Source organism: Labeo rohita, chromosome 19 (genome assembly GCF_022985175.1).
Source record: "Labeo rohita strain BAU-BD-2019 chromosome 19, IGBB_LRoh.1.0, whole genome shotgun sequence".
Taxonomy (NCBI): Eukaryota; Metazoa; Chordata; class Actinopteri; order Cypriniformes; family Cyprinidae; genus Labeo; species Labeo rohita.
In genome coordinates this window covers 33,079,573-33,095,469 of record NC_066887.1, presented here as the reverse complement: position 1 = coordinate 33,095,469, position 15,897 = coordinate 33,079,573, and the positions used below count along the sequence as shown (strand labels likewise).

At 39.0% G+C, this 15,897-nt stretch overlaps 1 protein-coding gene and 1 pseudogene across 1 annotated transcript; both read left to right on the top strand.

Annotated features, from left to right (window-relative positions):
* Positions 1–15,897, top strand: part of LOC127181560 (NACHT, LRR and PYD domains-containing protein 12-like) — a 333,774-nt pseudogene that overhangs the window by 37,562 nt on the left and 280,315 nt on the right.
* On the top strand, positions 10,367–13,978 carry LOC127181794 (titin). Its single transcript, XM_051136734.1, has 2 exons — positions 10,367–10,574; positions 11,945–13,978. The coding sequence occupies exon 2, from the start codon at positions 12,116–12,118 to the stop codon at positions 13,649–13,651; it is 1,536 nt and encodes a 511-aa protein (XP_050992691.1). The 5' UTR covers positions 10,367–10,574; positions 11,945–12,115; the 3' UTR covers positions 13,652–13,978.

Below are 15,897 nucleotides of genomic sequence, written 5' to 3'. Positions count from 1 at the left end.
TTAATAAAAGAGAAATGGCCCAATATTAAAGATTAAGTGTTTGAAATGTCCACATTTTAATTAAATGTTGAGTCAATATTAGACGCGATTAAAAGTGTAAAAACAATTGTCAGGCCATTGGTGCCCTCTGCAGGCATTTGTTATAATGCGCAATGCACATTAGCTCTGTTGTTTGTAATTCATTATGTATTTTAACAGTTTGTTCAATAAAACCATATGATTACTTGTTTTTGATACTTCATTTAAATTCATTATTATTGTCTCATTGCTATTATATATGTATTTTAAGTCATTTTAAAGGCTATTGTTCACTTAGGTCTATTTTTATTGCTACAATAATAACTATCCGATTACTCGATTAATTGTCAGAATAATCAACAGATTACTCGATTACCAAAATAATCGTTAATGACAGCCCTACTTGTTACCCACAATATTTATTTTAAAATTTTATATTTCTTTCCATGGCATAGTTAAGTCCCACTTGAATGCTCCTTGACGAGAGGTGGTCCTTCTTTGTCCAAAATGTATCCAAACATCTTGGGACAATCTTTTCACACTAACAGCTGTCACAGTTAGCAACTCTGTTTGTTTGTCCTAGTGAACAACAGTAACTAAGGGGGCGGGGTTTACCTATAGGTCAATTAAGGCCTTACTCTGATTTTTGGAATAATCGCATGTATGCCATGTAATCACATTATTAGTACACATATAAGTTGTCTTTTTATTCATGAAATTATGTATTTTAAGATAATGACAATTGCAAATAGGAGATAATGGTAAATTGATCATTACTTTAGTTGTCATAAATAAAACTCCCAATAACAGAAAGAGGGCATTCATACAGGATTATGGATAAGGGTCAAGGGTCATCATCCATGTTGGTTTGGATGCAAAATCACAATATAAATAGTGAAAAAAAGAACTTTAAAAAATAGTATGTCACAGGGTTAGTTCATAATCTCTGCCTAATAGTGCAAATAGTTTGTTTTAGTTATTCTAAAGTGGATAACGCAATAATGTCACACATTTGATTGTATGTGCTTTCAGGTTTTAGATGTCAGTCTGCCCTTCTCTGGATGAGCTGATGGTGAATACAGAGCCACTACAGTCTACACTACATTCAACAGAATCAACAGACACAAACCCATAGTGATTATAACGCACGCATATGTTTGTGTAATTTTCCAGAATAATCCAATCTTAACAAGAAACCTCTTGTTTCTTGTTCAGAACTGACGTTTGTACTGGTTCCACATTTTACATTTTTATTTTATAATATTGGAAGTTTGTGACAATCTGTGTATCTGCTGTTTAATTGTTATTACAGCAGATTTCAATCAGTTCAGTCATCTCAGGTATTTACCCTCCATCCTCAAAACATGTTCTGCTTCCACTGATTCTGCTGATACACGTTTGAGTGTAAAGCAGCGTTTAATAACAAACTGTTGTTTTGTGCAGGTCATTTCTCAATGTCTGGAATCTGATCCAATATTAAAGTGCTGCTGTAGTTGTTGGTCTCCAGTGCCAGAAGCTTCTGCGTGCAGTTTTGTGTAGGGTTGCAAAATTCCAGGAATTTTCAAGGCTGAAAACTTTCCATGGGAATTAACAGGAATTTATGTGAAACACTTTTAATATACTTTAAAGTTTTCTTTCTTTCTTTCTTTCTTTTAAAGAAATTAATACTTTTATTCAGTGAGGATGTGCTGAATTGATAAAAAGTGATAGTAAAGACTTATATTAGAAAAAAATATTTTGAATAAATGCTGTTCTTTCTAAGTTTTTATTCAACAAAGAATCCTAAAAAAAGTAAAAAGTATTACAGTTTAAAAAAATAAAATAAAAAAATAAATAAAATAAATAAAAAATCCAAAAATGTCCATTTTAAAATCTATTAGTTTGCATGCATGTCAGCTTATGACCAAACAAAATGTTTATATTTATGTATGTATATGATATAGTTTAATATGAAACATATTCCCAAATTTTCAGTAAAATTACAAATTACAGTAAAATTGTCATAAATTCCTGTAAAGGCTTTAATTTGGAATATTCCCAAGATTCCACAGATTAAGTTCTCATGGAAAGTTTCTGGAAATTTTCCACCCCTTTGCAACTCCAGTTTTGAGGCAAGCCTTTTTGTCCAGCCCGTAAACACACAACCTACAGTAGATGGATAATGAGATGAGATAAACAGTCAGATGAAGATACTCTTTATTGGGACTTTTCGGGCCCTATCATGCGCCATGTTGTTTAAATAGCAAATGGCGTTGCGCCCATTTGTGCGCCCATGGGCGTGCTGGTTTGAAAAGGTGTGTTTAGGTGCATTACTGACGCTTGGATATTTTGAGGCAAATGAAATAGACTGAAACCTGGTCTAAAGTCAATCACACAATATTTATTTTTTGTTATTTAAAGAGCGCGTTGTTAATATGCGCCTATAGGCGCACACACACATGGATGCGCAGCAGTGCACAAACATGCCAAATATTAAAAATTTTAAAAAGATATTAAAAAAGATTTCAATGTAAAAGATTATTACTGTGTACATAAATATAAAAATGCCTACATGTCATAATGGATAGTCATTGCATGTATCAGAATTAACCTACCTATTTGCTTGCATATGGGCAGATCCGTTTCTGCTGCCAGAGCAGCGCTGTTTTTTCGTTTAGACTTTCGGTTTCAGAAACTGAAAGGGGGAACCCCCCCTTTGGCACCGACCCTGCTCTCTGGAGAAGCGTTCAGTCTTTGTTCCTGCAAATTCCGCAGTGCAAATAGCGCAGCTGGCTTTTAAAGGGATAGGCAACGTTGGTCCTGGAGCACCGATATCCTGCAGAGTTTAGCTCCAACTCTGAAAAAAACCCTCACCTGCCTATAGCCCTAGTAATCCTGAAGACCTTGGAGTATATGCCATTTTTTGTAGTCTGATGCCTTTTAATTAACGGAATAGGGAGTATTTACATTACTTCTGCTCATTAATGTAACAACATTACAAAAAACAGCTATTAAAACATATTTCCAGTGGCACAAAGTAAAGCATGTTGTGTTTTTGACGAGAGCGACCTGAGTTCGCATCCGCCTTTTCACTTCTCCCTTTTCACATCTCATATTACATCGGAAAGGCATTTGTTTTCAATAAAAATAAAAATGATGGAAATTACTGAAAAGTTTAAGTAAAATATCGGGTAGGGTTAGGTGTATCTGAGCAGCAGATACGCTAAGATGCTTTGTTTTGAGTGCAGCAGGCACAAGTAACTAACATAGAATGGAGTTTAATTTATTTGCAGTGGTGTGAAGGGTATTCTCATGGCGTATTCTTTATCAGTCAAGGTTTTGCTTATACCCACTTCTAAATCCCCTCTGATGCACATCATTCATTTGTGTCCTGTATTAGCCAAAATCACAACAGTCCACCACACGAGTAGCTAATCAAATCGCATGTGAATGATAGACGTCGCCTATCTCTGCTATAGAGGGTTTGCACTTTGCAACATCACGTTCTGGTCAGTTACCTGGATGCACAGCCATTGTGGCGATACTCGTATGTAAACAGAAGCAAAGACTGCATGGTTAGTGTACCACTGAAGATGTTGCTCTACTAATTTATGCTGTCTAAACCACAGAAAATGTGTGAAAACTGCTAAATCATATAGAGAAGGACTTAGTAAGCAGGAAAGGTCATTTGATTTTGACAAACTAAAGTTAATACAGGACTCAATGCTAAGCAGCGATAGTGTTTCCTTGGTTACTGCTGTACACAGAGATGTGCTACGCTTATTAACACTGCTTTATAATGCATTATACAGATGGTAGATGAAGGGAAAACAGGCAGTTCCCCTCAGAGCAGTGCCGGCCACAAATTTTATTTGTGTTTCATGTGTAACTATTTACTCTTACCTGCACTACTATATTTTTAACATTTTAACAAATGTTTGTTGAATGTGTTACAGTTAATACACATTCACGCTTAAATATTGAAATTGTCATTTTATGTGCTTTTTCTTCACTTGTCAAATTTCTATGACAGTTTTCTTACACTAGTGAGGCCCAGTTTCATTATCTTGCCTAGGGCCCCACACACCTACAGGCCGGCACTACCTCAGAGACACATTCATATAAACTCCTACCCCCAATTCATTATTATGGGTTTCCTCTAATATTTTGTGCATCGTGAACAGTGAGATCTGCCTGCTACAGTATTTTCTCCTCTTTATGTTCGTCTTCAGCTGTTAATGGCCTTTTACAGACTAAATATAATAATAATGTAATATTTCCACACACATGACATTTTGGAACATGAATGCAGTGCAGTGAATGTACACAAGGCACTGCCACAGGGCAGTCCATGTTGTCCAACCTGTAATAGGTGATAAAAATCTGTACAATCTGTAAAACACTCTATAAAGTCATAGATGTTTATTGTCTATAATCCTGTGCACAATATGTGTGGTTAAAAATACAATTAAAGTTTTACATTTACATAAAAAATGTGAGTGGTTTTTGTGTATAAATAAGTTGCCTGCATGATTGAAAGGTTTTGGATGTGGTTGTTAATGTGTTTTGGGCCATATCAAGAATCAATGATTTTGCCTGGAGAAGAAAAGATAGATTTCTTCTGATGTTTTAAGCCCTAATTTAAGTTTACTAATAATTATGAACTGTTAAATTTGTTGAAGTTTATTTTTATTTTGATGAATTGCTGTATGAGGAAGGAGGACTTTTTTTTTTGACAGCTGAGCACCTGAAAAGAGAAAGGCCTACTGCATTGAGCAGATGCAGGCAAGCTTGGAGGAAACAGCAGGAAAAGCCCCACTACTGTTTTTCCAAAAATAACCACAGGATGAAATCATCAAGGAAGCAGAGATGTGAGCATCCAAGTATACAGTGATTTTTGTATTTGAATGTTTATGTAGGAATTTACGCGATGCTGATGGAGAAACTCGAGGTGTCTATTAAGCTGAGTTTGTTTTTGAGTAGGGCGCATGAAAATAAGTTCCTCAATAACGTAAGTAACCATTTAATAACTAACACATTTTAAAACTTATAAATTATTGTCTTCATTCTCTTTGGACATAGACATATAGTCTTCAGTTTTACTGAATATTTAAATAACAACTAAACAAATAAGATACATTTTATATTGCAACACCAAACAAGTTGGAAAAAATCTTGAACAATAGTGTGTCATTCTCTTCTGGCCAGACAAAATCAGCAGTTTAAATCTAGGCTGCAGCTGAGTCAGATTGTGCAGAGGACTCATCTGGTTCCTATATGGTCTTGTACCGATGGCCGTGTAGGTGACGAGGTCTTCGGAGGGGATCAGTTGGGTTGGTATTAATTATTTATTACAGATTCATAATTTCTGATCCACATGAATTTGTAAGTGCTTACGCTATGAGTAACACGTTTGGAAATGTAATTTAATCTGTGATATGACTCGTTGAGATCACGCTCCTTGTTCATAAAGCAACTCATCTGATTTACTGTTCAGCACCTCTTTGTAAGAAATCATGTATTTGTTCAATTTAAGTCCAGTCAAACTTATTGCACTTCATCCCTTAATGAAATTAGGGCGATGTGATTAAATACATAAGCGAATACTTAGGAATATTCATTCATGGATTTGCGCTACGCCACCACCTGCGTCTTTACACAGACTAAACTTACAAGCGAAGAGTGACATAATTGTAAATAAATGCAATTTAAATTCATGTCTTGCACACTCGTTGAATGGAACATATACAATTACAGTCTTCGAACTGTAATAATCAGGGTGGAATATTTCAAGTTCGCAGGGCACTTACTTTTGAATAGAACAGACATCTGAGATACACAAAATGTGCAGAGCGGTGGTTCACTTACATGATCAAGTGGCACAGATCAAGCTATGGTGTGTTTATTTTATCTGGCAGATATATCAGTGCCACCTAGTTATTAAAAACTGCAAACGAAAAATTAATTCGGTCCTGTGTGTGGTACAATAGAAGGCGGCCGTATGATTTCTGTGAGTGTTTATGTGTTGTGTTCTGGCCACACAACTGAGTGCTCGAATGAACGCAATGGATTCAAATATTGGTACATTTATTCTAAGCAATTGCAAGCAGCTCTTAAAAAAATTAACGCAAATACAGTCGTTTTTTCCTCTAGTGATTTGTATTTATTGTCATTGTACGCTATTTAGCGTGTCCTAAAACATAGAGGCGACGACCCAGAATGCAACGCGCAGTGACGTAAACTCCCGAGCTCTATTGTCTGTGAAACCCATGTTATTCTGCGGGCACTGCTTAGACACCCAGCTATTGAGTGACGTCTAGAGTTGGGGTACTCATACTCGGACTCAAATCTAGTCTCGAGTACAATTTTTAGTACACTCGGACTTGTCATGGACTCGGATGCACTTTTACTCGGACTTGACTCGGACTCAAGCATTTCGGACTCTGAAAATATTCAGACTTCAACCGAGTCCAGAGACAGTTGATGGAAATGTCACCTGACTCGATGCATTATCACGAAAGTGATATTCAGTATTTTCATGTGTTTTTAAGTCTTGTCCAGAAGGCTTCAGATCATCAGATCTTAAAGGGCAGCTGTGGCCTAACGGTTAGGGAGTCGGGCTTGTAACCGAAAGGTTGCGGGTTCCAGGTCCGGCAGGGATTGAAGGTGGGGGGAGTGAATAACCAGCGCTCTCTCCACCCTCAATACCACGACCGAGGTGAGTCCCTTGAGCAGGAACCCCCAACTGCTCCCCTGGCGCCACAGCGATAGCAATATGGCTGCCCACTGCTACGGGTGTGTGTTCACTGCTGTGTGTTCACATGGATGAGTTAAAAGCAGAGCACAAATTCCGAGTATGGGTCACCATACTTGGCCTCACGTCACGTCCTTTCCTTTCCCTGCCTTTCCTTGAAGCGACAGTGACGTAAATCTGCAGCCGCCGACCGCATTATAAATGTTAATCAAACAACAAAAGAGAAAATCTTGTTCTTGGTTGAATCACTCATTAACTTTAATAAGAACCATCTTTAATGTATGTAGTGAAGATTTTGGTGTGTTTTATTTTTACATTTATTACTTAATGTAATGTCTGTACTAGGCTATTTCTGTAGTAGCCTTTAAATAGACCTATCTGAAAAACAAAAAACAAACAAACAAACAAACAAAAAAAACTTAAAATTATATATTTTTAAAAAAGATTCTGTTTTTATAAAAAAAATTCACATTTGTATTTTTGATTAATATATTTATTTATCCTTTTGCTTGTACGGAAAACTTGGAACATTTACTTGCCTTCAGAAAGCAAATGTTTTACTTATATTAATTTATTAGTTTTTGCTGTATTGAAATTATTATTATTTTTTAACATGGTGGCAGTTTCTAGCTTCAAAGAAAAATATTTTTCCTAACATCTTTGTGGCAATAGATTTTATGTGGTCGAAAACCACTTTGGGTGTGCATAATTTTCTAATAATTCAAAGGCCCATCATCAATTAATCCTTACATAATGTAATTTATTGTAATTAATGTAACTACATGCCCTCTCTCAGGTTTAACCATTTGTTATATAAAACCCAGAATACACAAAGCCATTCAGAGATAAGAGGTGCATTTTCTGCTCTTAAGGTCCAGTTCACCAAGATATCCACTCCTTTACAACCACCCTTGAATTTATACATTTACTATAAGGATAAATAAAGTCAAGTTCCGCCCTATAATTTTTCACATTCTAAAACCTGTTTCACTCTGAAATATGTCACAATGACATTTGCTTTTCTTAAATTTCAGTTGACATTGCATTTTTCTAGTTGTAAATGTTAAAAACAGGGGTGCCCAAACTCGGTCCTACTCCTTGGTTTAGCTCCAACTTGCCTCAACACCTGTAGGGGGTTGTGGCTAGAGGGGATACAGCTCCGACTGGAAGCTAACAATGAAATTAATTTATCTACCTATTAGATTGTGTTTTATTAACGTGTACACCTATCCCAAGGGCAAAGTTTACTGACAAACAATAGTGTTTCCTTGGACTCGGACTCTGCCCTTTGGGACTCAGGCTTGAGTCCGACTCGGCCCATTTTGGACTCGGACTCGTCTCGGACTCCATTGGTTAAAGACTCGGACTCGACATAGGTGGACTCGAACCCAACACTAGTGACGACAGTCGGCTATGTATCTCGTCGCCACAGTAAGCAGGGAGAGGACCAGAGCATATTACAGTGTCTGACATCGTGCTTTCAAGTGCACACACCTCTTTAATGTTATTTTTAGTGATCTCTGACCAGTGTTGGGAAGGTTACTTTGGAAATGTAATAGGTTACAGATTACAAGTTACTCTATTTAAAATGTAATAAGTAGTGTAACTTTTTAATCACTTTATGGAAGTAATGTAACTTATTACATTTGATTACATTTTGATTACATTTCTAAATTTCTAATATTTTCAAGTGTTACTCATTTTGAAACATTTAAACCAGGTAGAGTTAACCTTACAGTAGCACTCAACACTGATTACTGTCAGAAATTCAAAATCCTTTATCACTTGAATTAAGATTATAATATGTAAGGGATAATATACATCTTTATTTTGTGATAACAACTGGCTGGATGTACATTATCCCACTTATTACACAGCTGCTTGCCACAAAAGTAAATAATTAGACATGAAACACTGATCTGAGTTAAAATATTTGAACACAAAGCTTCCATGAAGAAATCAGTTGCTAGCAAGCAAGTTGACAGAATTAAGAAACTGTACTCATAATATTGAATTGATTTTTATATATATTATAACCAAACACAAAGCTTCCACCAAGAAAACTATTAAGCGTATAATGCCGACTTAAGTTGCCCGGATGAGTCTGTGTTGTTATCTTTTACCAGTTATTATTGGGGAATAACATACCTTGGAATGTCATGACTGACCAATCAGAATCAAGCATTCCACAGAGCTGTGTAATCATTTTATTTAAAGCGCAGCCACCACAAATTCAAATTTAACAGCTCTTATTTACTTTGAGATCATTCTATTGCATCTATTACATCATTTAAGATGTTTAAGCAAACTTTGTTTTCACAGTTCGCTTTGGTTTGTACATGTTATTATTGAAAATGGTCCTTTTTTTGTGTGTGTGTGTGTGTGTATTGGATCCACTGATCAGTGTATAGTGTATTTTGTATTAAGTTTTGTTTTATATTCGTTACTAGCTTTTAATGGCTAGTTAATAATTTTGTGGTGCTTTTTTTTCTTTTTATTATCGTTTGTGTTTAGTGTTGTTTAAAGATGTATCATTAATGTGTGTTTTGTTTTGTTTTATGTTGCGATTGTATTGCATTGTGTTCTGGGACCCCCTCGAAAACGAGATGGTACATCTCAAGGGGTTAATCCTAATAATAAATACCTATTCTGAGGTTAAACTCAGGTTTTAAATCATAACAAGAAATAGGCTAATAGCTATGATACTGGTTTTAAAATCAAATGTTTGCATAGTATGACAGAAAACACTGGCATCTAATAATGCCATCAATTTTCTTCATATTGTCAATGTGAAGAAAATGGGGGAAAAAACTAAACAAGGCTAAAAAAATTGTCCCCGTTAGACATGTTTGTTTTTATATTAACATCAGTCTTTGTTTTTATTTTATTAATTTTTTATTGTTTCTTTATTTATATATTCATTGACATTGACATTAACAATAATATTTATTATTTAAATTAAAGACCAAATAAGGGCATACATAGGGAAAAACTACAGAAACAGTCCACAGGGGTGTGACACTAGCAGCTTTTTATCTTTTCCAAATGATGCTGAGAGAGAAGGAGCATACCTGAGTGCAAGTACTGTAAGCACAAAACATTTGTTTAACTAGCAGAATCTTTTAATATTAAGGACATAGTAAAGTACATAGATAATAATATGCACATTAAAGCTTACTGGAATTAACCCCTTCTGCATTTTTTGTGATGCAGAGTCATCAATGATGTCATCATAGGATAGCTGTCGGCCCACATCATGATTGATTGGTATAATGGAAAGTCCACTTAAACGCTTCTTGGGCATAGATGATCTGAGGTAGGTTTTGATCAGTTTTAATTTGGAGAAGCTTCTCTCAGCAGATGTAAGAGTTACATGCAGGGTGACTGCTTTTCTGAGTGCTATCCAAAGATTAGGGAAAAGTTCTTCCAAATCTTTTTTTACGGAGGAAAGAATGCAGCTCAAAAGCTTTCTTCTTCTGGAAGGCAAATTGAGCAAATTTTGAATTTCTTGCATTTGTCACCACTGATGTCACTTCGCTGATTGTTGGTAAGGGTTTAATCCACTTCCATGCAATGTCTTCTCAGACCCTTATTTGGCAAGTCAAATTGTAAGAAAGGCCACCCCTCGAAAGTGGACTATTCCAAACCCTCCCGCCTGTATTTGTGATTTGGACTGTTCCAAAAACTTTCCGCACTGTGGAAAACAAAACGGTATTGAGGATGGATGTGTGGATGTGCTTATAGTCAATAGTTGATAAGTTAAAGTAGTTAGAAGTGCACCCGTTTAGAGATTGTGTGGATATATGTGTGCGTGCAACTAATCGTAAGTGCATTTACATAGTTTCTTGTATGTTAAGTTCCAGTGGCGGCTACTGGTCTGTCAAATAGGGGGAAGCTCATTTTCGGCCTACATCATAAAATTGTCTATTTATTTATTCACAAGAATGTGCCTTATTGTCATAAGTAAGTCAATGCAAATTTTACAATGCAAACAATCGTAAAAAAAAAAGCTTTAGTTTTATTATGCAAAATATGATGTATTTTTTCTTTTAGTCAGATGCTACTATATAGTATAAATATTTTGCAATTTAAATAAGGTTATTATGGAGATTTATTTATTTATTTATAAAGTATTTTAATAGAAATATAAGGTTTCATTATGTTATGTTAAAATTTTTCAAGATTACTATATATATATATATATATATATATATATATATATATATATTAATTTATAGTCATCCTCCATGTTAATATTTAATGTAGTAATCTATATATATATATTGATTACTACATTAAATATTAACATGAATGAATGAATGAATGAACGATCTAAAAAAAAATATTAAACTCTGTAAAAGTGAAACAAGGAATGTGGTGTATAATTGTGTGAAATGTATGATGACAATCAAGCAATTTCGCCAAGCAAATATAAAGAAATAGGTTGCAGCAGTTTTTATTTCGACTGAACTTGTGAAATCCGCGATGGGACTGAGCGCGAATAGCTTCAGCGATTGCTTATAGTACAAAATCGCTGTCAGTCAAAAGGAGATGCAATCTTTCGACAGACCCTCCAATCATCACGCAGAAGCTCGGAGTCCAGGCCAGCCCACTCCTCATTTGCTCCTCATTCACCCCCAGAGACGCTGAGCGTCCGTGGGCGGGACATAATCGCAGCGTTTATCCAATGACCGTCTAGTTTCAAAGCACTGAAAAAAACGTTCAAAGCAGCCGCATTGAAGTCAATGGACGCTGGGCTTCAACGGGAAATGCACTGTGACGCTACGGGAATGTATGAGAAGAAAATCAAGTCGACCTGCTCTAGCACGTTATCCTGTGGACAAAATATTAAGATTATCCCATGTTATTTGTTTGTTTAAATATTTAATGCTATATTATATATTAGGCTTTATGTAGACTCGAAACGGACCTCAGGGAACATGTCTGGGCTTGTTTACATTAGACACTTGCGCTAGGCACGTGAGCTACGCAGATTGCGGTAGTGCATTCATTGTATAGAACGTTAATTCGTTTTTGTATTTATATTATTTTTATATTGTTTACTTCATATTAAGTTCTCTAATATAGCATTTATTTATACTGTTACTTCTGAATATTCAAGTACTGCTGTAAAGATCTGTTATTGTATATTTATTCATTTATTTATATTTGTATACTGTTTTATATTTACAGAACCACACACATCTTTGCACAATAAATCCCCCTGAAGTACATCCTGGTGTGAGACTTAATGTTCTAACCGGACATCCTGTAGCCGTTCAATGAATCCGAACCTGAGTTAGACAAGAGTAGTGAGCAGTTTTTTCATGGTCCTTCGAGCCGGAGGTGTGGATTGCTACAGACATGTCTCACCCAGAGAGAGAAGCCCCTGCTGTGCGACCAAGGAGACGAGTTAACCCCCCTGTTTACTTAGAAGACTTTGAGCTCAGTGGACCTGGGTCTCATCGACAGCAATCACGGTCGCTTACCAGCCAGGGAGAACTGGAGGATGAACCAGCAAGTACAACAGGTCATTCCAGATCCACTTCACCAGTGAGCCAAGCATCAGAACATTCTCAATGGATATTGACCGACCAATGGGACAGCATCACTGAAAGGCTGAGAGAGGAGAATGCTGCATTGCAAAGGCAAGTGGAACAGTTGCCAGAGCTTACAGCCATGATGGAGGAGATGAAGCGGGAGAACGCAGCCTTGCAACGACAAGCCAGCCAGCTCCCTGAGATCATCTCAGCAGTCCAACAGATGCGTCAACAGAATGCTGCACTTTATCAAGAGCTTCAAAACTTGAAATCGGAGCGGAAATCTCCACCTAAGCCAGTCACTCCACCAATGCCATCACCACGTTCTTACTCACGAGCAGTCAACATCCAGACTCCACAGCTGTACCGTCCAATACCAGCTCCCCGCTCCAGGCTGCCACCCCCTGTCACTAAGAAACAGCCATATTCAGCTGTGCCAGAGGAAAGCTCAGAGCTGACTGAAGATCTGAGAAACATGAACATTTCTTCTTCCTCACATGAGAAACCCCCTTTTTCTGCACAATACAGCGACTTGCCGCAGTTAAAGTATTCAGATCGTTCCCCGTATTCCCTGCCACGTCAGCTGCCTGAGTTTATGGTCCCAACACAGGACCAGAGGAGGCCAGCCTATGCAGAATACAGCTCAGATCATCTCTTACCCTCATCTACACAGGAGAAAATCTACAGAGGTCCAGCCCCTACCATCCCTTGCCTGACATCTCCCGACCCTAGGGAGTTTTCAAGACTGAGAATTGCTTTAGAGAACATGCTGCCAGATGATGTCACAGAACGATTCAAGTTCCAAATCCTCACAGACCATCTGAAACTGGAGGAGGCCCTCTTGGTGGCAGACTCTTACAGCAATTCCAGGTTTCCCTTCTCCAACACCATGAAAGCCCTTAATAAGATGTATGGTCAACCCCACCAATTAGCCCTACAACGAATCGCGGAGCTGATGGATGGTGCTAACATACGCAGCGGAGATGTGAAAGCATTCAGGATGTTTGGACTGCAGGTGCGCTCACTTGTCAGTATGTTGCAGCAACTGGGCCACAAAGGTACTGTAGAGTTGGAATGTGGATCACATGTGTCTCGGCTCCTAAGTAAACTGCCACATGACCTCAGATCGAGTTTCAAGCGGTACACCCACCCTTTACAAGTTACCATTCCTACTTTGCTGGACTTTGCTGATTGGCTGGAATATGAGCTTCAAGTACAGGAAGACACTCACCAGTATGCTTGCCACCCAAGGCAGGAATCTTCAGTGCGTGGCAGAGAGATAAAAAGAGAGTCTAGGCAGCTGCGGAAACCGACAACCATTCTACTTGGTACTGAGAAGTCGTCATCCACACCAACGTGAAGAGAAGGTGAGAGCTTATTGTCCATACTGTGACAACAATAAACATTATTTGAATGGCTGTGACAACTTCAAGCTCCTCAGCAAAGATCAGAAGATAGACTGGATTAAGACAAAGAATCGTTGCTGGCGTTGTGGTCGTGGACATCAAGCAGCTAACTGCACGCTAAAGACTCTCTGCCCAACCTGCAACAGAAAGCACCTTTTGGTACTGCATGACGTCAATGACCAAGGTAAACCATCTCAGCAGAATGCAGCTCCTTCCAGTGCAGTTTTGTATGTTGATCGCCCAACCTCTGGCAGTAAAGTGCTGCTCAAAGTGACTAAGGTGCTGATCCGGAACGGCAATGAGGCAATGGAGGCCTACGCTGTATTAGATGATGGATCAGAGCGGACCATCATTCTGCATGATGTGGTGCAGAAATTAAGACTTACGGGGCAGCCAGAGGACCTTGTACTCCGCACAGTGAGACAGGATACCCAGGTCATTCACGGGGCGGCCGTGACTTTTACTGTGTCCCCAACTGTTAACCCCAGCAAAGCCTACAAGATCCGTAACGCATTCACAGCCAAAGCACTCGGTCTGGCAGAACATACACACCCCGTTAGTGTTCTGCAACGGAAATTCAAGCATCTTGCCGGGTTGCCTCTACAACAGCTGGACAAGGTACATCCTGTTCTTCTTATTGGCTCTGATTGCCCCCACCTCATAACACCCATAGAACCAGTTCGACTGGGGCCCCCTGGTGGACCAGCAGCAGTAAGAACACGTCTGGGATGGACACTGCAGGGTCCAGCTCAAGAACTAAGCAATCATCTTTCTCCCAAACAATGCCTCTTCACCTCACTGCGGCCTGTCAATGACCTTTATGCCAACGTGGAGAGATTGTGGCAAATGGATGTTCTGCCCTACCAGAGCGAAAAGGTAATCACCAGGTCACGCCAAGACAAAGAGTCCATTCAGCTTCTGCAAGAAAACACAGTGAGAGTGGAGATTGATGGTGTCCAGCGATATGCTACTCCTCTGCTACGTGTCAAGAACATGCCTCGTCTCTATGCACCCAAAGAAGCCGTCTTACCCCAGTTAAGGGGAATCGAGAAACGGCTGGAAAGAGACCCAGAGTTGGCCGCAGCATACCAAGAGGAACTGACCAAGCTAGTGCAAGCTGGGTATGTTGTCAAGCTCAGTCAGGAACAGGTGGACAGAACCAGAGAAGCCTGGTACATCCCGCACCACATGGTGCAGCATAATGGGAAGAATAGGGTGGTCTTTAACTGTTCATTCTCATACCAAGGGCACAATCTGAACGAGCTCCTGTTACCTGGTCCAACACTTGGTCCATCTCTCCTGGCAGTCCTTCTGCGTTTCCGGGAGCACTCCGTTGCCATCAGCAGTGATATCCGCGGCATGTTCCATCAGGTACGCCTCTTGCCACAAGATAAACCACTGCTGAGATATATTTGGAGAGACATGCAAAGAGACAGAATCCCAGATGTCTATGAATGGCAGGTACTGCCTTTCGGGACCACTTGCAGTCCGTGTTGTGCCTCGTTTGCCTTACAGAAGCACGTTCTAGATCACAGCCAGCCTGAAGAGGACACACGAGTTTCAGTGGAGAAATCATTCTATGTGGACAATTGTCTTCAGAGTTTTGCTTCCCGTGACATGGCCAAGAATCTAGTCGACAAACTTCGCAGCCTCCTAGCATCTGGTGGCTTTGACCTACGACAGTGGGCTAGCAATGACCCTTCAGTTATCAACCATCTGCCAACCAACATTCAGTCTCAGAGCAGCATCCTCTGGCTCAGCGAAGGCCACCAAGAAGCCCAGGAATCAACTCTTGGCCTACACTGGAATTGCCAGTCAGACACCCTTTCATACAAGCGGCGCAAACCAGACTGTCAAATGCCAACAATGCGAAGCATCTACCAGATTCTTGCTAGCCAGTATGATCCCCTTGGCTACATTGTACCATTTACCACTCGAGCCAAGGTGATAGTACAGAGGTTGTGGGACAAACGGAGGGATTGGGATGACCCACGGCTGCCAGAGGACCTACTAAATTCTTGGAAACGCTGGGAAAGTGAATTGGAAGATCTGCAGCACATAACTCTACCCAGGTGTTACTGCAGCAAAGAATTCGACTGCTCCTCTAGTAGTAGACAGCTTCACATCTTTTGTGATGCCTCAGAAAAGGCCTATGGATCTGTGGCGTACTTAAGAACAGAGAACCCTCAAGGTAATGTGG

Coding starts and splice junctions, on each gene's coding strand:
- LOC127181794 (XM_051136734.1), top strand. CDS start 12,116: ATGTCTCACCCAGAGAGAGAAGCCCCTGCTGTGCGACCAAGGAGACGA.